At 40.6% G+C, this 26,662-nt stretch overlaps 1 protein-coding gene across 1 annotated transcript in view; it reads left to right on the top strand.

Moving 5' to 3' along the window:
* LOC110941173 (DNA ligase 1-like) overlaps window positions 1-23,264 on the top strand; it is a 35,095-nt gene extending 11,831 nt beyond the window's left edge. Inside the window, exons 2-4 of the mRNA XM_035989352.1 lie at window positions 22,420-22,703; window positions 22,902-23,035; window positions 23,248-23,264. Coding sequence (XP_035845245.1) covers window positions 22,420-22,703; window positions 22,902-23,035; window positions 23,248-23,264 — 435 coding nt within the window. The remainder of the gene's footprint in view (window positions 1-22,419; window positions 22,704-22,901; window positions 23,036-23,247) is intronic.
* The last annotated feature ends 3,398 nt before the right edge of the window (window positions 23,265-26,662 follow it).

Below are 26,662 nucleotides of genomic sequence, written 5' to 3'. Positions count from 1 at the left end.
AACCAGGTAATTCTTCAGGAAAAACATCTGGGTATTCTGAAACTATAGGGATGTCCTGGAGTTCCTTATTTTTAGTGTTAATGATTACAGAAATCATATACACCGTTTCTTGTTTCCTTGAATAACTAGCCAATTTCATTACTGAAATGAATTTCAGTGGCTTTCGAGGTCTATCTCCTGTAATTAGAATTACTTCTCTTGTGGGGGTATGGATTTCTACGGAATTCTTATCACACAGGATTCGAGCATGGTTGGCAATTAACCAATCCATTCCTAATACTACATCAAATCCGGCTAAATTCATAGGTAACAGGTTTGCAGAAAATTTATGGCCTAACAGTTCTATTTCTCCTTCTTGCAGAACCTTATCTATGTTAACAAAATTCCCTTCTGCTGTTTCGACTGTATAAAACCGCCTAAGGTGAGTTAGAGGTAAGTTAAGAGCTTGGCATAATGCAGTATTAATGAAGCTTTGGTTTGCACCAGTGTCAAATAATACTTTTGCATAAACGTTATGCACTAAGAACGTACCCGCTATCACGTCTGGAATAAGTTCGGCTTCCTGAGTGGTCAGCTGGAATGCACGCGCATTTTTCTTAGTTATTCCATCGGCCGTTTTAGTTTTATTGTCTGCTGGTTGGGCTAACTTAGGACATTCAGGTTTGATATGCCCTGTTTCTCCGCAGTTATAACAGATTCTTGTTTTCCTTCTGCAGTCTTCTTCCCGATGTCCTTTCGCCTTGCAGAAGTTGCAAAATATATTGCACTGTCCATAGTGTTTCTTTTTGCAATTTCTGCAGAAAGGAGGTGACGAGGATTGTCCTGTTCCTCTTCGTTTGAAGCGATTATTATTACCCGTACGAAATCCTTGGGTAATCTTCTGAGCCAATTCCTTCTTACGATCTTCTTTTCTTGTGCGGACTAGTTCATCGGTTAAGGTATTAGCTAATTCCACAGCATCGTCAATCGTGCGTGGTCTCGCAGCTTTAACGATGTTACGGATTTCTCCGATTAATCCCCAAATATAACGGGAAATGAGTACCGGTTCTGGCGAAGCCAGGGAAGGTACCACACTCGCATATTCGAAGAATGTCAAAGTATATCCTCGACAGTCTATACCTATCACACGATGGCTCAGGAACTTGTTTGCCATTTGTTCCTTCTCGTATTCGTGACAGAATTTTCTTTCGACAAGACTCTTAAATTCTTCCCAATTCATTGCATAGGCCACCCTTCTTCCTTTTGCTTGTAGCACCGTGTTCCACCATTCTAGCGCCCCTTCTTTGAATAGATTCGAAGCATACATCACTTGATCTTCTTCAGTACATTTACTTATTGCAATTACTGCCTCGGTTTTCTCTAACCAACGCAGTGTTGCAGTTGCCCCTTCATTACCTGCAAACTCTGCGGGTATACAAGCAAGAAATTCTTTGTAAGTGCAACCAGGTGTTGCAGCTTTCATTCTCTTAGGGAGTGGGGCCTGTTGTGGATCATGATCGTTATGATTACCGCCTCCATTTATGCTGTTACTGCCGTTATCTTCCGGAATACGTTTACTAGGAATTAAGTGTTGTGGTTCGGCAGGTTTTTGAACAGCAGCCACAATTTCTGGAATAGCATTGGCTATTCCTTGAGCAATAAAGTGCTCAATATCTTGTCTAGTTATATATTGATCTTCCTGATTTTGCTCAGACTGATTTACTTCATTAACTGGTTCACTATTAGCGTTTTCCATCTGCTAATTAGCATTAATAGAAATTATCAGTGTCTAATTATTGATAACAAAATTACAGATAAACACATAGATCAGTATAACATGCAAGCATAGCCAAAATTGTCGATGCCTCGACTTCTGTTTTGTTTTATACATTATACCTGCTTCAATACACACTTTTTATCTTACAGTGTTTTATTGCCCATTTTACAAAGTCAGTTTTACTATATTAGTTATAATACAAACAAACTTCTCCAAACCCCTCCTATCTTTTGGTTCACTGGCAGTTTCAGTAACGACGCTCCCTCTCATCGTACTTCCAGGAGATTTGTTCCCCCATTTCCCGAATCCTATTCCCGGTGCCTATCAGTTCTTCACCAAACTGACGCAGTTCAGCTAAATTTTCATTGCTCATTGGCGGATTAGGGATAGGTTCTGGATCAAATTGTGGGAGAAAACTATAGGGACTATTGACTATATTTTGGAATTGCCAGTCATTGGTCCACCATTCCTCCATTTGGCCTAATGGCCGGGTGTGAACTAGTGGGTCTGGAATAGCTGGTCCTAGGTTTATTGGGAATTGGGCTGTAGCAGGATAAGAGAAGAGATTATCGTTGATAGGCTCTAGTATATCACAATTATCCAGTAGGCGGTCGATTTCGTCCTGGAATGTGATTTCCTGTTTAGAGCTTTCTCCGATCTCTATTCCCTTTTGCTTTAGGTCTATCCCTATTTCTGTCCCTGCTTGTTTGGAACTTTCTCCGGTTTCTATTTCCTTTCCCTTGCTCACACTTACAGGATTTTCTATTTTAGGGAGTCTCCTAGGTTTCCTTCTGCGCACCTTTCGCCACCCTACATATCTTCTCCTCTTTTTAGGTTTTGCTTTTTCCAGCGGTGGAGCTTGGAATTCCAGAGGTTCCTCTATGTCAGCAATGTAACCAGTGAAGTTGTGGGAGACTTCAATTGGCACAGGATAGAGGTTGAGGTTCTGAAACGCCTCAGATAGCTCACTCATGCTGTGTAGCATATATACAAAATGCACAAAATGTTAAGTTAAAACTTTGGAACAAAGCTTAACAGATAAACATTTTTATTGCACACCAATTTGTACAACATAACATGAAGGAGAACACACTCAGATTTATTTATTTATTTACTGGGAAGTACTTATTTCTAGATTTAAAGTTTAAAGATTTGCATTTTCTGCTACTGTAGCGAGCAGATACAGATTTGCCAATTTTTCATCGAGGTTATTTTCCCCTGGTGGATTATTGCGAATTTCCTGAGTCTCTGGGTTAAACCTCACTCTCTTGGTTTGGGGTTTCTTTTTCTCTTGACCTTTTCTAAGAATTGAATTCCTTTTCTCCGGGGTATGAGGGTTTTCATAATTTGCCTTACAAACAAAGATTCCTTCCTCTAACTCGATGGAAGATTTGGAGGAAGAGGTTCCCTGTTCTTTAGGTGTACTATCTAATTTGCGATAGATAGCAGAAATCTTTTGTTTACCCATACTGTAATTTTAACAATTAATCAGTTAATAAGCATATATTCACAGAATGACAAATAAAATTTTCCTAATAGGCTTATATCAATTAGAACAGTGAGCTTAATCAGTAAGCTTAAAACAGTGGCTCTGATACCACCTTTTTCCTGTCACGGCCCCCGACCCGGTTTGACCCGTTTCAGGAGCCGCGGGACAGGAATCCCGTGGTATTTAATTTAGGCGACAACTGAAGTCTTTTTAAAACAGGATCTTTTAATAATTTAAACTGCTCGTTTCATAACTTAGGGATAAGTTCCCGAAATTTACAATAATGTGATTTCTCAGGGAAATCTTTATTTTCAAAACATGTTCATTTATTTAATTATATTGAGCCACTTTTCTAAGCTGGGAGTGCTCCACGGCACTTTTCTTTGCTCATACCAGATCACCTGAAACATGTTTGAAAAAGGTTTTGTCAGCAGGAAAATACTGAGTGAATCATTCATTTTACTGAAAACGACATCTTTTGTTATAATTTACAGTATTAAGGGGAATTACAATGTTTCTGATATCAAACCAACTACCCACAGTACTTGTCACTCAACTACCCATTGGCTATCTCGTTGTCCAAATGGTGTCTGTGACTGTGGTCAGATCACCCCTTGGCTAACTCGTTGTCCAAGTGTGACGGGAAATAAGTAATGTATACAAAACCCCACATACCGGCTGTAACTTGGTGATTACATAGACTTAATCACTGTAACTATAACTCTGAAAATAATTTGGAGTTTTGTAAAAAACAGTTGATAAAAAGAGAATGACTCACATTGCAGATTTACGAGCAGAGTAAAAGCTTTACTGATTAGCCTTTTAACCTAATTTAAATAACAATGCACACACAAACGGGATTAGTAACTAATTCAGCAGTTACGTCAATTCACGAGATTAAACCCTCACAACTATTATCAAGTGCGATACTTAATAATTCAATGGATTCACAACGAATGACAGAGCATAGTCCGAATTCGAACAGCACTCAAACATTCAAGTTGAAATCACAATGAATAACAAAGTACAAGCTCAATTTGAGCAGCACTCGGACAATCGTTGGATAGTTATAATCGATCGGACGTTGAATCGTAATAGCGATCGAGTTATTACCCTGATTGCGGCAGCACCTCGTGATCGTGTGTGTGTGTTGTGAACTGTAATTACTCTAACTCGTCGTACAGACAGAATTTGTGCGACGTTTTAATACCAGAAGCTAAGTGCCAATGTCGGCTATTTATAGGAATTTTTGAGGCTCGCTTACGGACCGTAAGCCCTTTCCCTTGCGGTCCGTAAGCTAAGCAGTCTAATTCATAGGCTGCCTAGGCTCGGTTATAGCTTAGGTGACTCAAGAAATTAACCAATCAGAACTGTGCAACGTTTTAATTTAGATAATTATCAACTAGGGTTTGCCCCCTCGAGTTTTAGGGGCCCTGATCCTAATTCCGATTGTTCTGAAAATTTTAGGGCTAGTGCAGAATTAATTGGGTGTCTCAATTAGGGTTTTCTTATTGACTAATTATCGTCCTAATTATTGATTTTAGTGGCAGTTGTTACACATACGTTCTTGGTGCCGTTGGCAATCGAGATATCATGGGTAGAACTAGGATCGGGTAAGGGTCAATTGGTCATCGGGTAACAACCTCACGTTCTAGGAATCCGAGTACTTAGTTCCCTTTCATCACAACAAGTAATTGCACATGAACTATGTCTATGTAGTTCTTTCTAGTGAATGATAGCACAAATGTTGAAGCAAACCAGAACCTAAAGGTGGTTACTCGTCTCTAATTGTTTACAACCAAAACTTTTCTTTTGCAATTTAATTAGTTAATCTTAGTTTTAAAAACCAATCCATTCAAACCAACTCTTGAATTTCATTTCTCTTGAAATTAGATTAATTTAGTTAAATTAGATAAACTTTCAAATAACACATATTCCACAAACTCCCTGTGTTCGATACCCACTTGCCACTATCTATATAGTTGTTATTGGGATTAAATTTGATTGTGACCACGATATCACGTCAATGAGAATACGATAGAGTTTCCTATTCAAATTACTTTTAATCCCAACTACTATATCTAACATATAATCGTCCTACTTCACTTTGCGTTTAGCGTTTACGATTCGATTGCGATTGAGTTTCGATTGCGATTCGATTGATTACCACACACATAACGTAAATTAAACATGCACAAGTAACACATAAGGCACATACACACGTATAACAGTAAACCAAAATGCGTATTTCGAGTTTGCGAGCGCGATGTTGATTAGCTTAGTTCGATTAGCGTTTAGGTAACTTTATCGCATTGTTACTTCCTATTATTCATAGTCGTAAAGCGATTCGTAGCGTTAAACATTCGATTACTTCGATTATTAATAATTACTCCACATAATACAACCAACGTATGATAAAATAACTAACTACAGTCAAAGATGTCAAAACAGGAAATGAACAAGGAGTGGCAGATCGCAATTAGCGATCTTTTCTTCCTTTGGCTTCAATCTTGACTTTGACTTTGACTTTCGAAAACACGGGGTGTTGCAGCCTCCCCTTGTTTAGGGAATTTCGTCCCGAAATTAGGCTGGAAAATGTACAACACCGTGAATCACTTTTGAAGAACTTTTTCTCTCTAGACTTTCACTCTCTAGAACAAGCTCTTTCAAACAACTGCGGGTACTTCGCCTTCATGTCGCTTTCGAGTTCCCAAGTGAACTCTGCGCCTCGTTTTCCTTCCCATCGGACTTTCACAATAGGAATGCGCGAGCGTTTGAGTTGCTTGGTTTGGCGGTCCATGATTTCGACAGGCTTCTCCACGAAGTGTAGTGTTTTGTTTATTTGGAGGTCATCGAGGGGTACAATTAAATCATGCTCAGCCAGGCACTTTCGGAGGTTTGACACATGGAAAGTCGGGTGGACGTTACTAAGTTCCTCCGGCAGTTTGAGTCTGTAGGCGACTTTTCCGATCCTTTCCAGAATCTTAAAAGGTCCAACATATCAAGGCGCTAGTTTCCCTTTCTTGCCGAATCTGACCACACCCTTCCAAGGTGATACCTTTAGGAGTACGTAGTCGCGAACGTTAAATTCAAGGGGCTTGCGTCTTCTATCGGCGTAACTTTTCTGTCTACTTCGAGCTTTCAACAAGTTGTCTCGAATTTGGAGGACTTTGTCAGTCGTTTCTTGTAGTAACTCGGGACCGGTTAGTTGCGAATGACCGATCTCGTGCCACACAATAGGCGATCGACATCTTCTTCCGTATAAAGCCTCGAATGGTGCCATTTGTATGCTGGTATGATAACTGCTGTTATACGAGAATTCGACTAATGGCAGGTATTTATCCCAATTACCACCGAAATCTATGACGCACGTACGGAGCATGTCTTCAAGAGTACGAATTGTTCTTTCAGTCTGTCCGTCGGTTTGAGGATGGAATGCATTACTTAAGTTAAGCTTCGTATCGAAGGCCGCTTGAAACGTTTCCCACAATTGCGAGGTAAACCGAGCATCACGGTCAGAGATGATGTCGCGAGGCGTACCATGATTACAAATGCTCTCGTCAGTGTAGATCCGGGCTAATCGTTCCACCTTGTAGTCTTCCCGTATTGGCAAAAAGTGAGCAGATTTGGTCAAACGATCAACGACAACCCAAATGCTGTCGTGACCTGATAACGTGTGCGGAAGCTTCGTTATGAAGTCCATAGCTATACTCTCCCACTTCCATATAGGATTGGCGGTTGTTCGAGTAAGCCAGAGGGTCTTTGATGTTCAGCCTTGACCCTTGCGCAAGTCAGGCATTTCCCAACATAGAGAGCAATATCCCTCTTCATGCCCGGCCACCAGTACTTATAGTGAAGATCTTGGTACATTTTGTCGGCACCGGGATGAATAGAATATCGTGATTTGTGGGCTTCGTCCATCAAAATCTTTCACAATTCGGTCTACTTAGGGATCCAAATTCGGTCCAGAAAATAGAAGATCCCATTCGACTTACTTACAAGCTGAGCTCCATCGTGATAGATTTTTTCCTTCTTCAGAGTGCGTTCATTAAAACAAGCGTGCTGAGCTTCGCGGATGAGGGTTTCAAGATCGTGTTGGGCTTGGGTATTGCGGATGCTGAGCAAATAACTCCGTCTGCTGAGGGCGTCGGCAACAACGTTGGCTTTGCCCAGGTGATAACGAATCTCACAGTCGTAATCGTTGAGAAGTTCTATCCATCGGCGTTGACGCATATTAAGTTCTTTCTGATCAAAGATGTGTTGTAAACTCCTGTGATCGGTGAAGATCGTACACTTGGTACCATACAGGTAGTGTCGCCATATCTTTAACGCAAAAACAACCACGCCTAGCTCGAGATCATGGGTTGTATAGTTCTTCTCGTGGATTTTGAGTTGACGAGATGCGTAAGCTATAACCTTGTCCCGCTGCATAAGAACACAACCAAGACCAAGGTTGGAAGCATCACAATAGACAATGAAGTCGTTGTTTCCGTCGGGAAATGTAAGAACAGGAGCATTGCAAAGCATGTGTTTAAGGGCTTGGAAAGCAGACTCTTGTTCGGTTCCCCAAACAAAAGGCTTGTCTTTATGTATAAGAGCGGTAAGCGGCACAATGATTTTTGAGAATCCTTCGATAAATCGTCGATAATAGCCCGCTAATCCGAGAAAAGAACGGACTTCAGACGGGTTCTTAGGCATAATCCAACTCTTAACTGCTTCAATCTTCGTGTGATCGACATGAATACCTTGACTATTAACGATGTGACCCAGAAACTGAACCTCCTCTAACCAGAATTCGCACTTGGAGAACTTGGCATAGAGTTGATTCCCCTGGAGTAGCTCGAGAACCAAACGTAGATGTTGCGCGTGTTCGCCTTTCGATTTGGAATAGATTAAGACATCGTCGATGAACACGATGACGAAACGGTCTAGAAATGGCTTACACACGCGATTGATCAGATCCATGAAAATCGCGGGTGCGTTGGTTAAACCAAAAGGCATAACTACGAACTCATAGTGGCCGTAGCGAGTGCGAAAGGCTGTTTTGGGTATATCTTCTTCTTGAATGCGTAGTTGATGATAGCCTCAGCGTAGATCGATCTTCGAGAAACACGTAGCACCTTGTAGTTGATCAAACAAATCATCGATACGAGGCAGGGGATAGCGGTTCTTGATAGTTAACTTATTCAACTCCCGATAGTCGATGCACATCCTGAACGACCCATCCTTTTTTTTAACGAAAAGGACTGGCGCGCCCCAAGGAGAGTTGCTCGGGCGAATAAAGCCTTTTTCAAGTAATTCCTGGAGTTTGTTCGAGATTTCACGCATTTTGGACGGTGCGAGTCGATAAGGGGCTTTGGCAACATGATTGGATTCAGGAATGAGGTCAATACGAAAGTCGATATCACGACTTGGCAGCAGACCTGGAAGGTCTTCGGGGAACACATTCGGAAATTCACACACAATGGGGACATCGTTTACTCCCGGCGTACCTTTCTTTTCCTTCTCCGCTACTACAATGTTAGCCAAGAAAGCTCGGTATTGCTTGCGGAGATACTTGCTAGCTTGGACACACGACATGAGCTTAAGACCTTTCGAAGCAGTTTCACCATACACATACAATAAATCACCATTTGCGAGCGAGAATCGAATCATTTTATCGAAGCACACAACTTCAGCATGGTTTTCATGAAGAAAGTCCATGCCTACTATGACGTCAAAACTTTCGAGTTGCATCGGAATAAAGTCGATTGGGAAGATGTGATTGTTGAGCTCAAGAGTACAATCACAAAGAACAGAGTTAACGGCGACAGTTCTTCCAGTGGTGACTTCTACATCGAACGTTGAGGAGAGTTGGGAGCGCTTACGACTAAGGAGCTTCTCGAATTCGAACGACACAAAGCAATTATCGGCTCCAGTATCAAACAAACACGATGCATAAATACCATTCACAAGGAACGTACCATTAACCACGTTGTTGTCAGCCTGGGCTTGACGCACGTTGATGTTGAAGGTTCTGACGCATGCTGCTTGTTGCTGCTGCTGCTGAGGCTGCTGCTGCTGGGGCTCTTGTTTCACAACCCTGTTCGGGCACATGTTCGCAAAGTGGTTAGGATCACCACATGCGAAGCAGACTCGGGCGTTGATCGCGGGTGCCTGAGCCGCGTGTTGGCCTTGCGGGGCTGGGAGCAGAGCTTGATGAGTAGTGGCTTGAACTGGGGCTTGACGAGGACTAGTACGGCAGTTAGCAGTGAAATGGCCGTACATGTTGAAGTGAGTGCAAAAACGACAGGCAATACCCACCGGATGATGATATGAGCATGTTGGGCAAACAGGGTGGGGGCCTGTGTATGCACGCTTTGCTGGCGGCGCATATGTTACTAATGCTGGTCGGTGATGAGATTGCTGCTGAGCCAGTACGGCTTGGAGAGGAGCAGCAGTGGTAGTGACAACACAGTTCTTGTTGCTGGAGTTGCTGTTGTTGTTCTTCTTCTTGCGACATGACAACTTTGACGGTTGAGCGTTGAAAGTTTCAGCGGTTGGCGCAGTGGTAGCTTGATGCAGAGACTTGGAGGGCTTATCCCAAAAACCAGCTTTTACTCGCTTGTCGTTGATTTCAGCGGCAAGCAAGTAAGTCTCTTCAATCGATGATGTCTTCGCGGCGTGAACAAAATCCGCAACACAGTTGGGTAAAGCTCGGATGTACTTCTTGATTGCCATATCAGACGTTTTGACTTGGTCAGGGCAGATAATGCTGAGTTGCTTGAAGCGAGCAGTCAGGGCAGCATTGTCTCCATCCTTCTGCTTAATGTTCCAAAACTCTTCCTCCAGCTTTTGGCGTTCATGGGGAGGGCAAAATTCGTCCATCATGATAGCTTTCAACTCTTCCCAGGTCAACTCATAAGCTGCACATTCCCGCGTTTGTTTCGTTCGGCCGTCCACCAGTCTAGAGCGCAAGACTGGAAGACGCCGGTTGCATTTAGGGTACGGAGATTTTCAGGACAGCCGCTTTGGCGCAGAGTAACTTTGACGGAATCGAACCATTGAAACATAGCTGTTGGGCCATATTCTCCGGTGAATTCCTTTGGTCCGCATGCCTTGAACTGTTTAAAGCTGAAAGCAGTCTTGGCAGCCTCTTTGGGAGCTTCAGTTCTCGACTCCTCAGATGACTTGCTAACGTTCTCATAGACATCACTCACAGCTTTTGCTACTTGTTTGGCAATGATAGCAGCAAGACGTCTGTCTCTCTTTTCTTGACGAGTAAGTGGGTGACGGGATCCTGATGATGGTCCAGTTGACATTTTCTGCAATAGACATTGTCGTAGGTCTTAGACAAGTCATAACCGATTCTCACCTCACACGTCTAACACTTACTAAAGCTTAGGAACACGTTCTACCATATAGACACATAGGCACGTAATCACAGAGGCACATAAGCACATAGGAACACAAAATCACGTAGAGCACAGAATCACAGAAGCACATACGTATGTAATCATAGAGGTAGATATAAACACATAGTTCTCCTAGATGCACACGGAAAACCTAGAAGCATCCTGACTACCTCTATCTTTTTAGCGATTGCGATTTTTGTAGAGTATAGTATGGTATAAGCGATCATCAGTTCGAGATAGACGTGTAGTGTAGTTTTGCGTGTCGATCGAAGTGGTAGCAAAAACCGAATAATTCTCCAAAAAAAATTTAACACATAAACAGGTAAATACACATAAACACATAAAATCGACGAATTATCAGAGTCAGCAGTTGCGAGCTCAGAATCGAAACACATTAAAATCGAGGAGTAGATTGTCTGCGGCTATTAGACATCGACTAACCAAAGTGATTCGACTATTCTCAAGGATCTGTCGTGCACATTTTGACTTTCATGATCAGCCTCTACCTCGATTCTTGGGCATCCGGCACGCATCCCCATAGTCATATCGTGACTTCAGGTCGTTGGAGTCTGTCGAGATTTTGGTGATAGTTTTGGTAAAGCAAAATTGAGCGGAATAGGTCGTTAAGGTTCGGGTTTCACCCCTGGCTTAACAACCTTGTTCCTGATTTTGGTTAAAAATAGTGACGAAAATCCGCGTTAAAGTATGGATTTCACTCCTCATTCAATGCGAATTCTCGCGTTTTATAGAAAAATACAGATCAACAAGCAATTTAATCGAGAGTTTGCGGTTTTCACACCAAATCTTGATGAAATTACTTGTTTGGTTTCGTATAATTGTGTGATGATGGTGTAGTGTAAGCGAGAATGGTGAGATATAGCACATAAGCTTGTACTAAACCTTTAAGGTTTGTACAAGTTGGTCTGTTGGTTCCCACCTATAAACTAGGTCTCTAAGACATCGACCCGGACTAGGTCGAGTCTTGCCTAATTCCCTATAGTTATGGCTCTGATACCAATATGTCACACCCCAACCGATGGAGGAATCATCGGGGCATGGCACTGAGCGAAACAGATTGTCCAGAAGCTTCCATAACAATTATCATTACTATTCAATTTGAAATAACAGGTCCCATACCATGTCTCAAATAGTAAACAAATTATTACAGACCAAATCTAGGCAATTAATTCTGTTCCGACAACTCGGATTTAAATATAGCAATTGTTTATCTGCTTCTAGAGACCCTTGATTCAATTACTACAGACAACTATTTGTTGGACTCTAGAGCTTTATTCTAGCCTCGCTTTCCTAGCAGATAAGCATCCTAAACACCTGTCACATACGTTAAAATAAAGTCAATACACATAGTGTAAAGGCAAGTATACAAGTTTGATAATAGCATATAGAGTTCGAAATAGTTTACGCATAACCAGCACGTACACAGCGGAAAACGAAGCATGTTAGTTATCGACATGAACCTATCGATACCAATAACTGCGGGTTGACTGCCCAAGGCAGTTCGTAATACATGATCACCACTGTAATCCATGCAAATAATTGTCCTTAACAACCCCCCGCATGAGCGGGTGCTGAGTCCAAACTATAATACTATCGTCGTTAAGGCAGGTAGACAACATTCCATGTGTAAACATAACAAACAAGCATTCATTAAGTCATGTATAACATGCGATAACGGTTTGCGTTTAAATGTATTGCATAGTGTGTTTGATTGTGATTTAAAAAGGGATCGAGTATACTCACAGCGGTTGATGGATTGAAGGGAGTGCCTGAGAGTAGAGTTAGCCTGAATGGTTCGACAGCATAATGATAAGTACGCGTAAAACGGAAACAAGTGCTGAAGGATCGGACAGCTGGTCGATCGAATGGTAGTCCGATCGGTCGGCTGACCGTGCGGTTGACAGTCCGTTCAGACAGTTGTCCGGTCGGACGGTAGTCCGATCGGATGGCTGTTCGAGTGGATTGTTTCTTCCTTTGAGTAAGATGTGTTTGTGTATGATGGTCTGACTTTCGAAGTTTTTGTTGCAGTATTTGAAAACCTTGAAGTATCTTTACCTTTCAGGTCGGTCGATCGGACGGTCGTTCGATCGGCCGGCAACCCGATCGGCTAGGCACCTCAGTATAAACAAGTTCTCAGCAGAAGACACTCGATCGGACAACAGTTCGATCGGGTGGCATTCCTAGTACATTGACATGTTGAAAATCGTTTAAGTGTTGAAGTCAAGTATCTCATGATCCGAAGAGTTATCCAATCGGATGGTAGTCTGATCGGATAGCAGTTCGTTCAATACTCCATTTCAAATAAGTCGATTAAGTGTGGGACCCATGTGCTAGCCGATCGGCTGGCCAGTCGTTCGGCCGTCTGTCCGTTCGGCTGGTTGTCTGTTCGAACAGCAGTCCGATCGGACAACACCTTGTCCTGGTCGGGCTGTTCGTCTAACACTTGGTTGTTTTGATTGATCGTCGTTTTATCGAGGTATTTTGATAACGAGTCAACCAATAGAAATCTCGTCATTACTTAGTTCTCCTGATCAGACAGGAATCACCCGAATCCGGTCGGTGAACGGTTCGGGACGGTGTTTAACGTTTAACCCGAAATCGGTGAACCTCATGGATAGAATCCAGATCTTGGGCCACGCAACCACCGGAATGATTAGTAAGTCGGCACTAGCTCCGTTTCTATCGGTTTTGAAGGCATTGAGTGTAAAAGAGTTGAAAGAAGTTGGAAATCCATCTTTCAATCCCTTTCACAGTGAATATGTTTAGATCTATGAAAGATCGCTGTTTGTTTATGTGGAAATCGGTTAGATCCAAGTTATTCTAGGTGGATTGAGGCCAAAACATGAAGTTCTTCAAGAACACATGATGACGTCCTCCTAGAATACCTTGAATCTTGATGATTTCACAGTTAAAAGTTAAGATTTAAAAGATAGAAAGGTGTAGGAGTGCATGTAGATCAAGAAAGTACAAGATTTAGGACGAGATCTTACCGGAATCGTGAGAAATTTGAGAAAAGATGGAGAGCACGAGCTGGTCGGTCAGAGGATTTCCAAAAGTGGAAATGATGACAATGACAGGGGTATTTATAGGCTTCCAAATGAGGAAAGTGATGGCCGATCGGCCAGGCAGCTCGATCGGACAGCCTGTCCGATCGGACAGCAGTCCGATCGGCCGGCTGGTCAGCCTGATCGATCAGTTGCCAGATTCGAGTGTTCGGTGCGACAATTTTTGATATTTCAATTTCCATTGCGATTGATGAGAATATGATAGAGTTTCCTATTCAAATTACTTTTAATCCCAACTACTATATCTAACGTACAATCATCCTACTTCACTTTGCGTTTAGCGTTTGCGATTCGATTGCGATTGAGTTTTGATTGCGATTCGATTGATTACCACACACATAACGTAAATTAAACATTTACAAGTAACACATAAGGCACACACACGTATAACAGTAAACCAAAATGCGTATTTTGAGTTTGCGAGCGTGATGTTGATTAGCTTTCGATTAGCGTTTAGGTAACTTTATCGCATTGTTACTTCCTATTATTCATAGTCGTAAAGCGATTCGTAGCGTTAAACATTCGATTACTTCGATTATTAATAATTACTCCACATAATACAACCAACGTATGATAAAATAACTAACTACAGTCAAAGAAGTCAAAACAGGAATTGAACAAGGAGAGACAGATCGCAATTAGCGATCTTTTCTTCCTTTGGCTTCAATCTTGACTTTGACTTTGACTTTCGAACACATGGGGTGTTACACTTGTAGTGTATTAGAGAGATCAGGGCACACAAAACGAGAAAACATGTTAAGAAGTTGATTTCGCACGAAATAAGAAATGCTCATTTCGCACGAAATAGCATACGAAATAGCAAAGTCATTTCGCATGAATGGTTTCGTGTGAAATCAGCTCACCTATAAATACTTTATGTGCCTTGTCATTTGTAACTTTCCGATTCCAAAGCCGAAGTGCTGCTGAAGTGTCTACTCGCTGTAAAACGTTGTCAAATCAATCAAAAGGACAATTAAAGTGAATATCAAGTTGTATCGAACTCAATTCACTAGTTTCCGCCTCTTGAATTGAGAAGAACACTCTGAATGACTCGTTTCGGTCGTGAAAACGATCCTACATGAAAACCAAGAACTCCCGATGAGATCGCTCACTCAGAGCATTTTTCTAGCACGAGAACCTTTCATCAAGCTAGGGGTGACATCCACATCTCGACGAAAGTCTCACTGTCAGAATCTAGTGGAACTCATGAATTTATTCAAAGAGCACTACCACAATCAGGAACGAAGTTGTTAAGTTAGGGGTGAAACCCGTATCTTAATAAACCGTTCCACTCTCTAAAATGGTTTTCGAAAAGCTCTCACCAAGGACTCGACAATAACGATGACTCGAGCCACGCGATGACTAGGAGGATGAATGTCATGAGCTACATCCCAGTGGAGGCATAAGTCTTCTAGGTCAACGCGCTTGGACGAACTTGTTGGGTATAGTTGGGTTACGTTGGGTAGTCGACGCTTAAACACCCGAGGCACTCCAATTATTTTACTAAGCCTACGACTCGCCGGTTTTACGCTTTAACGAATTTAATTACGCTTCATGTGTTTATTTTACGCCTTATCGATTTCTCAATTTATCAATTTTCGCTCCTTGTTTTACAAAAGCACAACTCGCACAGCCATCGCAATCTAAAACGAAGACCGAATGATCGCAAAAAAACTAATGTCTAATTACTCGCTTACGCTCTCGCTCTCTCTCTCCCATCGCGTCCTCGCGTATTCTACACCGATATGTATGTGGGTAAGTATAAATTACAACTATTTATATATACAAAACAAATCATTGTGTGAGAACTTAGGAATCTCGTGTCTCCTAGGTGGCTCCTATGTGAAATCTAATATATTATACGCTACAAGTTTTGATCGCACTCAATCGCATCGCAAACTCAAAAATTATTATGATCGGATCTCACTCCAGATATCTCTCTGTCCAGATGCCTTCCAACGACTCTACCTCGAGACGTACAGCTAGGAGAAGAGCCAAACGAAGCGCCGAGAAGAGGATTGCCTCGCTTGTGGCCAAGGAAGTGGCCAAGGTCATTCCTCAAATTGTCGCTCAATTGCACTCTCTCAGCAACTCTCGAACCCCGGAAGACTCTAAGACGGAAGCGCCGCAATCTGCTTTCCTCTACAAACACTTCAAAGCTTGTGACCCGATGGAGTTCACGGGTGAAGGAGGTGTGTCCCAATTACTCCAGTGGTTCGATTCTATCGAAGTTACCCTTCGATAGAGTGGGTGTCCCAATGGTTTTCGCACTACTTGCGCTACCTGAGTATTTCAATCGCGAGCACTCGACTGGTGGACCGCCGAACGTAACAAATGTGGGATCTCCGCGGCTTATGCTCTCTCTTGGAATGAGCTGAAAGTGCTCATGAAGGAAGAGTACTGCCCGTCCCACGAAATCCAGAAGCTGGAAGACGAATTTTGGAAAATCAAGCAAGTCGAAGGTGACAATGATGGCTACACCGCAAGGTTTAAACAGCTTAGCATAACCTGCCCAAGTCAAGTCAACACTTCAAAAAAAGCCATCACGAAGTACATTCGCGGCTTACCTGAATGTGTGGGCGATTTTGTTGAAGCTGCAAGACCCGCTACCATCGAAGAAACCTACCGTTTGGCCGCAGAAATCAACGACAAATGAGTCCTGGACGGATTCTTCTCCAAGAATCCTGTCAAGCAAGCTCATCCAGCAATCGTAATCGAATCATCCCACGATTCTTCCAACGATTGTACCGATGATTCTTCTGAAGATTCCTCCGATGATATCTCCAGCGAATCATCCGACGAATCCGCCGACAACACTGCATCATCTCAAGAAGCTCAGCCCAGCCGTAAACGAAAGACCATGAGCCCAGATTCTTTAACAACTAGACTGTCGCAACCAGAACCTCTCCAAGCAGCTCCAGTTCACTTGAAACGCGCCTACAACGGAGCTCATCCCTTGTGTTTCACGTGTACGTATCATCACCCGCCAGAAGCTAGTTGTCGCTATTGCGCAAATTGTAACTGGTATGGTCATCTTACGCAGCACTGTCGCACGGGGCCACAGCCTTGAGAATTTCCAGCAACAACCGAAGTGTCCGCAGAAGTCCTCCACAACAACGTTATTTTGTTTCCAATATTGTTGTAATGCTACGAATTTCGCCGTTAATTTCTTTTATGTGTTGAACTTATTCTATCTCTCGACGCATGTGGATTCTATTTCTCCCTTATACTCGCGCACAATCTATATGCTAGCACTATGTACTATATAATGTATTTTACCCCTACTATGCGTTCTTGAGATAAGGTACGATAAACGTGCAAGGATCAGATTAATCACGGGTGCACACGGGATTATTTTGGCTAGTGCACGGAGATCGTAGTGAGTTTCAATGATGCCTCAACATTCAGGACATGGTTAAGCGTGGTGGATACGCCGCTGGTACTTCCTATATATAAGCGTCTTGACCATGTCTGACAAAGTGTGACACCTATTCACGGAACGAAGGCGTATGGTGGAAACATGACGGTGTTTCGGCATGCTAACCGAAATTTTATGAAGAAAGTGCCATGTGGAGTTGGAACGTAGACCTATTATACAATTGTGGTTATTTTCGACACACTACACTATATCGCAAGGCGTAACAAACTCAATCGCAACTCAAGCGTGTGATCGCAAGACTTTTCGTAAGTCAACACGCTCGCAATCGCATTATCGCTGGAATCTATCTCACAATCGCAATCGTTCATTATGTGTTTCGCGCTATCGCTTATTATGTGGCCCGAAATCGCAATCGCGTATTGTGCGTATCTCGCAATCTCTACCGTTGGTTATCGCTTATTGTGTGAATCGCTATCGCTCTTGGTGTGTTCTCGCTTAATCGCTTATTACATGTGTATCGCTCTTCGCTTACCGCTTACTGTGTATCGTTTGCTGTGAATCGCTTATCGTGGATCGCTAGACAAGTATCGTTAATCACTCACCGCTCTTCGCTTTAATGCTTCTCGCATCTATCTCATCGCTTCAATGCCCTTATTGCTTATCGCTATCTCTTATTGCTATTTGTGTTATCTGTGTTATCTGCGTAATGTTAGCACACATGACCTCGCTTCACGAGATGAAGCTAATAAGGCTAAGACATGGTGGTGTTTTAGCCGTATCACCAGACTTTCATGGAAAAAGGCCATGTGGTGTCTATTGTTAGTTGAGGTTTATGGTGTTGCTTAATCTAATCAAAATCTAATCGCATGTCTCCATCACTTGCAACGCATCGACTGTCGCGTATCGCTAATCGCTTTACGCTTGTCGCTTACCGCTTTTCGCTTATCGCCGCCGTCTTCACTTACTATGCTTGGTGTTTGGTGTTGCGTTATCAATTATCGCGTACCACTTATCGCTTCCCGCACTCGCTCGTATCGCTAAACTAAGTTCGAAAACGACTTCATCCCTCAGTTTGCTTTTCAAGACTTGATCCAACCCTTTCTCGCTTGGATCGAGTCATCGCAAGTCTGTCTATACTATGTCGACACGTATCACACTGCCTCACGAGACAGAAGCCATATGGCTAAAGCATGGTGGATACGCCGATGGTACTTCCTATATATAAGTGTTTTAACCATATTGTCGAACTTTCGTAGAAAGGTGCCATGCGGGGCCGACCTTAAATTTAAATTTTTGGCTTTATTAAAAGGCTATGTTTACACAAATTTTTAAACAAATCTTTTCTTACAAAAAACTTTTTCTAAACATTTGATCAAAACCCTTGTACAAAACGAGATTATCTTGTAACGTTGGTGTGACAATCGACTTAAGTTACCACCGCGTGACGAGAAAATTTCGTAAAACGAGTTTTAACGCCCTTAAAATCTTTTTAATCACCTAGTAAAACCACATTCATAGCGCTGGTGTGAACATCGAAGCAAGTTAACGTCGTACTGCGGGAAGATTTTCATAAACAAGTTTTCCTAATTAATCAACTTTTCGAAAATTTAAATCGCATTGGAATCGCATTCTTGTGTGTGTGTTCACCTTTGATCATACGAATCGCTTTAACTTGTCGCTCTTGCTTAGTCTTCACAATGCTCTCGCGTGTTAATTCTCTGTCGATCGCTCGCTTTCTCGTCGCTTTTATCGCTTACTCATTCGCATCAACTCTCGTGACCCTTCTTGTGGATTAATTTCGGGACAAAATTTCCTAAAGCAGGGGAGACTGTAACAACCCGCACGTTCATGCGTTGTTACTGCTCGTGATACTCGGTACGCCTAACACAAGAGATTCAGATCATCATGTAGCTACATCGCATACACCGCTATTTCGAAGTATTTTCGCATCTTACGCATATTTTATCGCTATCACATCACATTGTACTTGCTGACAACCACGAAGATGTCAAGTGAGGACCAATTCTACCCTCCTTGATAGCCGTGAAGTGTCGCAGTGCAACTCAATACTCAAAAACGCACTCGCAGGCACGCGTGACTCGATTATCACAGGATATGAAATATGGATATTTATATACGACCCAATGTGACTAATTATACTAAATACACAAAAATGTTGATGAAAATGCATACCCAAACTATCGCAACGCTTAACGATCGAAACGGAACGCCAAAACTCAGCTCACCGAAGGCGTTTGATCGAATGGCACATCGATTGAATGGCCATCCGATCGGACAGCCATTCGATCGGACATCCATCCGATCGAACAGCCATCCGATCCAACACACTGCACCGCCTTCTCTCCTCTCTTGCCTATAAATAGCACATGTCACATCACTTGAACAGTGATGTGACAGCTCCCACTCTACCAGCACGCTTTGGGGCCATTTTCTCTCAATTTCTCGTGAATCCGGTAAGATCTCAACCTAAATCTTGTACTTCTATGATCTACACTCAATCCTACACCTTTCCATCTTATAAAAATCAACTTTTAACCGTGAAATCTACTGATTTGAGATGTTCTAAGATGTTGTCATCAAGAGTTCATATGAACCTCAAAGTGTGACCTCAATTCACCATGAACAACTCAGATCTGAGTGATTTTCACATGTTTTTATAACCATCTCACCTAGAATCTATGTATCTAATCAAAGTGTTGTGTGATTTCGGGTTAAACATGGAAAAACCATCAAGAAGGGCCAGATCTTGTTAGTGCATGCGTCTGTCGACTTCGTCTTGTATAGAGTCTTGTATGTATTTAGATAGATAGATTAGGGCACGTAGTACGAGAAAATGTCAAATATGGGCTTGGAGCTAATTCCGCACGAAATTACCCTTAGGGTAATTCCGCACGAAATAATGATCTAATTTCGTATGGAACTTAATTCCGTTTGGATGTAATTTCGTGTGAGTAATTCCACACGGAATTACTCAGCCTATATATAGTGGTGCCTTGATTTCATTTGTCACTTTCCGGCTTGTGTACCGAAGTGCTGCCGAAGTGTCGACTAGCTGTAAAACTTTGTCAAATCAATCACGAAGACAGTTTAGGTGTATTTCTAGCTGAATTGAACTTAATACGTTTGTTTCCGCCTCTCGTATCAAGCAAAAACTCTTCTGATCGACTCGTTCGGGTCTGAAAATGATCCTACAAGTGGTATCAGAGCTCAGAAGGAAGAGTTCATACCAATTCAGCTGCAAATTCTGATTTCTACACCTTCTTTTTCAAATTAAACTTGATTTTACGGTCAAAATGCTTTGAATTTCACATATCATATGCACATTACTGTTTTAACAAACCTTAGATAGTTTCAGAACTAAAATCGGCTAATAACTTGATCAATTTGACAAAATTCAGCTCGAGATGATGACATCAGCATAATTCCGCACGGAATTAGGGGTTAATTTCGTTCCAGAAGTTAATTTCGTTTGAAAGGTTCCACGCGAAATTAGTAATTTCGCTTGAAGTACTGATTCCGTTTAATAATTCCGCACGAAATCACAATTCCGTTTGAAAGAGTGTTACTTCGAACGAGATTAGGGTAATTTCGTTCCAAAGCTAATATCGTTTGACTGGATAATTTCGTTTAAAAGGAATTTCGCTTGAAAAGTAATTTCATTTGAATTGACTGATTAGTGAACTTTGAAAACCTAAACATGGAAGAGGAATTTTATAACGCCTTTGCTACCCCGATTACTATTACCCAGCAAGCAATGTTGGGAAATGAAACGGGGACTATGCAAAAACCGCCTAAGCTCATGAACATCGAGGAATATAAAGGATGGGAGGAACGTTTCGAAAATTGTGTGCAAGCAAATTATTTGGATGCTTGGGAATGCGTTGAAACGAAATATGTTAGACCAACGAATGATGACGAAGAGGATATTGCTATCAAAGATCTTAGTGCGGATGAGAAAAAGAAATACAAAAATGAAAAAATGATGATCAGTTTACTGAAAAAATGATGATCAGTTTACTGCAACAAGCCGTTTGTTGGAAGTAAAGAAATAATTAAGAACAAAAAATCGCTTCTAAAAAAGGAGTTTGATCTATTTCATGGTTTGAAAACTGAAAGCACAAAGCAGATAATTGAAAGATACTGCAATTTGTTAGTAAACATGAAAAGGGTGAGCATCAATAAGGACAATGAAGAATTGATTGAGAAATTAGCAGATGCGTTGCCACATGAAACTTGGGGCACATACTTGATGATGTTAAGAAATAAGAAAGGATTTAACAATTTAACTTTGAGCAAGTTCATTGAGAAATTGGAAGCTCAAGAGATGGAACAAAGGAAGATTTCAAGAATGAAAGACTTCGATGGTGAAGAAGATATCGGTTTGCATTACAAAGGAGGTATCGGTGATAAAACCAACATGTCACCAAAGGTTGAAATGGCATTCAATGCAAAAAGTTCATCGGGAGGTTCATCTAAAGGATCAAACAGCAAAACAAGTTTTCGTCATATCCTTCATTTGATCCAAACTTGACAACAACAAAGAATGGCAAGAAGTTACAATGCAACATTGTTTTGAATCTTGAAAATGATCAGGATTACTCAGAAGAAGTTGCAAAAAGTCATATGTCTTTGTTGGAACTGTGTTGGAGTCATATGGTAGTTTAGTTGCAGGTCGGATCAGGAATCCAATGCTGACAAAAGAGGATTACGATCAGATCGATGCTGAAAAGATGGAATTAATAGACATAAAGTGGTGTTTGGCAAGTGTGTTGAGAAGAGCTGAGAAATTCAAACAGATCACAGGAAAAGATGACTTCCGTGATGCAAATGTTTCTACTTTAGGATTTGATAAATCTAAAGTTACTTGTTTTCATTGCAGGGAAAAAGGACACTTCAAAAGAGAGTGCACAAATCGCGTAGCAGGTGGAGCTCAAAATCCGTTCAACAACAATGACTACTATCGGAAAGCAATCTATCATCAAGTTTCTCAACAACAACAACAACTACAAACTGCTCATGCCAGGAAGGAGATTGAAGAATCGTCAAAGAGAGCACGTATGGTGAATCAAGAAGATAACAACTCATCTAAAGGATTCAGTTGGGACAAATATGTTTCAGCTGATGGTAAAGCGTGTTTGATAGATCAAGATGATGAAAAGTTACCAGAAGGGTTTAGCTGGGAGAATTTCAGTTGGGATAACTATGATTCTAACAAAACTTCAAATCACAAAGCTTTTGTTGCTCGAGTTGCTGAAGACAGTGATAATGATGATGATTATTATGCAAAACGAATGCAGAAGCACTTGAGAATGTTAGAAGAGAGTAACAGTGATGATGAAAAAGTTAAAAAGAAAAAGAAGAAAATTAAAACACCAGTCAGCAATGATGATGAAGAAGTTCCAGTAATCAAAAGGAAAGTGAAAGAAGTTCCAGCTTTCAAAGTTGATGTAGAAGCTGACGCGAAAAATATTCCGGTGATTTGTGAAAACTGTGAGATCATAAAAAAGAAAAACAGTGAATTGATTAATAACATGAACCGACTGAAAGAATCATACGATGTTCTGAACAAAGCCATGAATATGTACAACGAAACAAGCAATGAACAGGCAACAGCAATGAAGACACTTCAAGGAGCATTCATGACAAAACAGAAAGTTGTCAACAATTACATCGAGAAGTGTACTGCTCTGGAACAGAAATTGGAAACACAAAGAATTGAAACAGAAAGAGTTAATAGATTGTTAAAAAGTTACTCATGTACTTCTTATGTCATTGACAGGATTTATCCAACTGTGGAAGGCATGAAGGCTTTTGAAGAGGACACTTCTGAAGAAAAGAAGATAGACACAGGAGAAAAGACATCTGAGAAAAAGAACTCTGAGAAGAAAACGTGTACTAAAGTGAAGAATTCTGGTAAGAAACAAGGTGTCAGTTACAACAAGTGTCCACCCCCACTTGAAAATGGATATTCGCCAAGAAATCCAAATTCAGAAAGAGTTGAAAAGGCAACAAACTTACAGTGGGAGTCTGATCCTTCAGTTAATTTGCCAGAAAACATTGACATCATTTTTACATCATCTGACACTGGTCATGAGTCTGAGTTAATAAAGAAAGTGGTCGATCAGGTGTTGGAAAAGGATGAGTCAGAGGAGTCAATGTCGGAGTCAAAATCAGAGTCAAAGTCTGAGTTAGACACGTCAAGTCAAACCTCCAACAGGGCAAAAGAGTTTACAATAAAGAATTCTTGTTATCAAAATCTAATTTGAATGACGAAACATTTAAAGTGGTATATACTTTGAATGATTCTGACAAATTATATTCTGATGAGGAATTTCCAATAAGAGGTGTTAAACTAGAAATAATCAAAAAGGTTTTCAAACTAACATAAATTAATATTTCTAAAATAAAAGATGTAAATCTTTCTGAAAAACCTAAAACATACACCTCAAGAGTCCAACAATGTTTAAACAAGAAAAAGGGTTACGGTTCTGGTTCTGGTGTTCGAAAGAAACCAAACCATAATGGTAATTTCAAAAAGAAAGGTTTGGGTTTTATTCCACCAGAAAACCATAAAAATGAGAAAATTTATAAACCAAAAACTGTATTTGTTTCAGGTACATCTTCTGAAGAAGAAAAAGAAATTTTGTTCAGAAAGCAGACGAACAAAGAATTCTTGCGAAGAAGCAAGAAGAGATGAAGACTATAGATCAGAAGAAGGAAACGAGAACCTGTTTTCAATGCAAAACAAGTGGTCATATTGCCAAGAATTGTTCTAAGGCAATTCAATCAAAACAGGGAGTGTCTCGTAAAGTAAAGAAAAAGTGGTTGAGTTTGAACCACCAATTGAAAGATCTAAAATTTTCAAAAATTCGAAATTTGAGGTTGGTGAGTGTTCGAAGAGGTTTTACAAGAGGAAAGCAAATCTTGACAACCAAAAATGGGTTGTTAAGAAATCTGAGGATAGTTCTAGCAATGATTCTGATTCATCAAAATCAGAGGAGCTATTTTCTGGCGATGAATCTGATTCCACAAAGTCAGAAGAGCCACAGGTTGAACCAAAAGGTGAAAACTCAGTTCCTGCAATGGATGATGCAAATTTTCCACCATTGAGGGCTGGAAATTTTAAACAAAAGATTGGAAAAGTTGAGATTTCAAATCAATTCTTTTCTGAAAAGAAAGAATTTGATGTTGAAAAGGTCTTTAACCCCAAGGTGAAAAATATTTTTGGAAAAAATGATTGATCATAAAGTCAAAGGGGTAAAGGAATTTTACGAGAAGAAGGCTGGTCAGGCTTGGGTGGATATATTCTTTGATTAAAAACCTGACTTGCCGGAGCTCCCAGATTGGTAAGAGTGGAGCAGGAATCGGCATCATTCTTTGTATCAGGTTTGATTGTGCATACCTACAATTGGTAATTGGTTTGATCTACAAGTGGTAAATCAGGGACATTAAGTTGTACTTGATTTTCTACAAGTGATAATTAATTATGAAACCTAAAATTGTTAAATTTTTCAAAAAGTTAAAATTGAACAAGGTGATGAATTGAACCCCGAACCTACAAATGGTAACATCAACAACACTTATTTTCCAGAAAAACCATTTTGATTAAAATAAACTTAACTGTTTTGCAATCATAATGGGAAAATAGTTTGTTGTAAGGGGGAGTTCTAATTGTTTATGCCAAGTGAATGGAGAATTGAAGTAATTCAACAGTTGTCAGTTTCTTGTACAGTTTGTTTTCAAGTTTCTTTAAATGTTTATGAATTTTAGGAGGAGTAAGAAATTTCAGAAAATCCAAAAAACATTAGAAAATTTGAAAAAACCAAAAACATGATAAAACAAAACGAGTTTTGTTGTGAAAAGAGGAAATGATAGTACATCAGTGGACTATCACAACATGCTAAAGAATTGAAAAGTCAAATGTGATAAACAATCTCACTGTGGATATGCCAGTAGGTTTTTATACATTTAGTAAATTGTTTTCAAGATATAAATCTAAATTTCAAACTTGCTTATCTCGTGGGGAACATTTCTTGGATATATGGGTAACCCCTGAAATCTTGTTTGAAAGGTCCCTCTTTCTGAGATACTAGGTCTTTATACTCAGTGATATCTTGTTTGCAATGGCCTAGTCCCCGTATAATACTTTGCATTTGCTTTATTTTTAAAGCTAGTCCTCAGTACAAAAAATGATGAAACATTGAAAAATGCTAATCATGTGCTATTGAAGAAAAGATTCTCTAAAGGGAACACACCAAAAGTCGAACCATCATCTCTCTGCACGAACGGAAGTTCTGACCTGAGCTCTCATGGTTTCGCATTTAACCCTTTAACAGATATCATCTAGGTATACTCACCTGTAAGACTGAATATTGGGATCTGGATACGGGAGTATATTCAAGGTGGGACACGCGAATAAGTTTAAGTGCTTAAAACACTAATCTCGTATCTCGAAACAGTTGAACTTTGTGTGAAAACTTAAGTGGATCAGTATACTGATAATCTAGGTGAATTGTTTAGAACTGAAAATGTTTAAAGCTTAACGGTGTTAGTGATTTGTCTCATAAACTGATATGATCCTCTTACACAAACTCACAAAAAGATTGAATGTAAATATTTCTTTACTGCATTTATTTAAAATCAAAAAACCCAAAAAGATTTTGAGTGTGTTTTAGCATAAATTTTTGAAAAATCCAAAAAGATTTTCGACAACTGATGATTGATGTTGGACTGTGTTCCGACCCTAAACAGTCAGTTGAGAACGTTCATCTTCACATACAAAGGCGGAATCAACGTAAATGAAGTTACACAGCTTTTCCTATTCAATTCGTTCTCTTTTATTGCTTTCTGATACAAATTTGACAGAGTTTCGTTACACAATGTATGACAAGGTTCCGCTCCAACCTGCCTATACAAATGAACTGATCAGGTATTTATAGTCTAGCAGGTTTCGCTCATATGGACTGCCATATGAGCGGAACTACCAAGATGACATAAAAGCGGAACCACCTGATACCCTATGAGCGGAACTATATCTAACTTATGACACATAAGCGAAACTACATATAAACCTATGTACAAATAAGCTAAACCTCATAATAAACCCTAATTTTGACTCTAAAGATCCAATCTTGACCTAAGACTTCATGTAGACGTAGTCAACAGATATTTCATGCACCAACAGACTCCCCCTTGGATGTTGACGAAGTCTTCAGCTCCGAGTTTTCAGTCTTGGTCTTTTCTCCAACTCTCTGTCTTCTCATCATAAGCACTCTATCTTCACAGGCTTAGGATCACAACCTAGCTCTAACTTCAAACTCCTCTTGGACTGTTGATCCAGACTCCCCCTTTCACAGACTCCCCCTCTCAATATGCTAGAATCTGAGGTATCTGGTTCAAGCTTTGACATTTAGCTTCCGTTGGGAATAATGAAGTCCAAAAACCTGTGTCTCAAACTTTAAACATTACAAACCATCTTTTCAACAATAAATCACAAACTTAATCAGCTTTAGAAATCCATTCAAGTATTCAGGTCCAAGT

This window comes from Helianthus annuus, chromosome 4 (genome assembly GCF_002127325.2).
Source record: "Helianthus annuus cultivar XRQ/B chromosome 4, HanXRQr2.0-SUNRISE, whole genome shotgun sequence".
Taxonomy (NCBI): Eukaryota; Viridiplantae; Streptophyta; class Magnoliopsida; order Asterales; family Asteraceae; genus Helianthus; species Helianthus annuus.
This window is presented reverse-complemented; position numbering and strand designations above follow the sequence as displayed.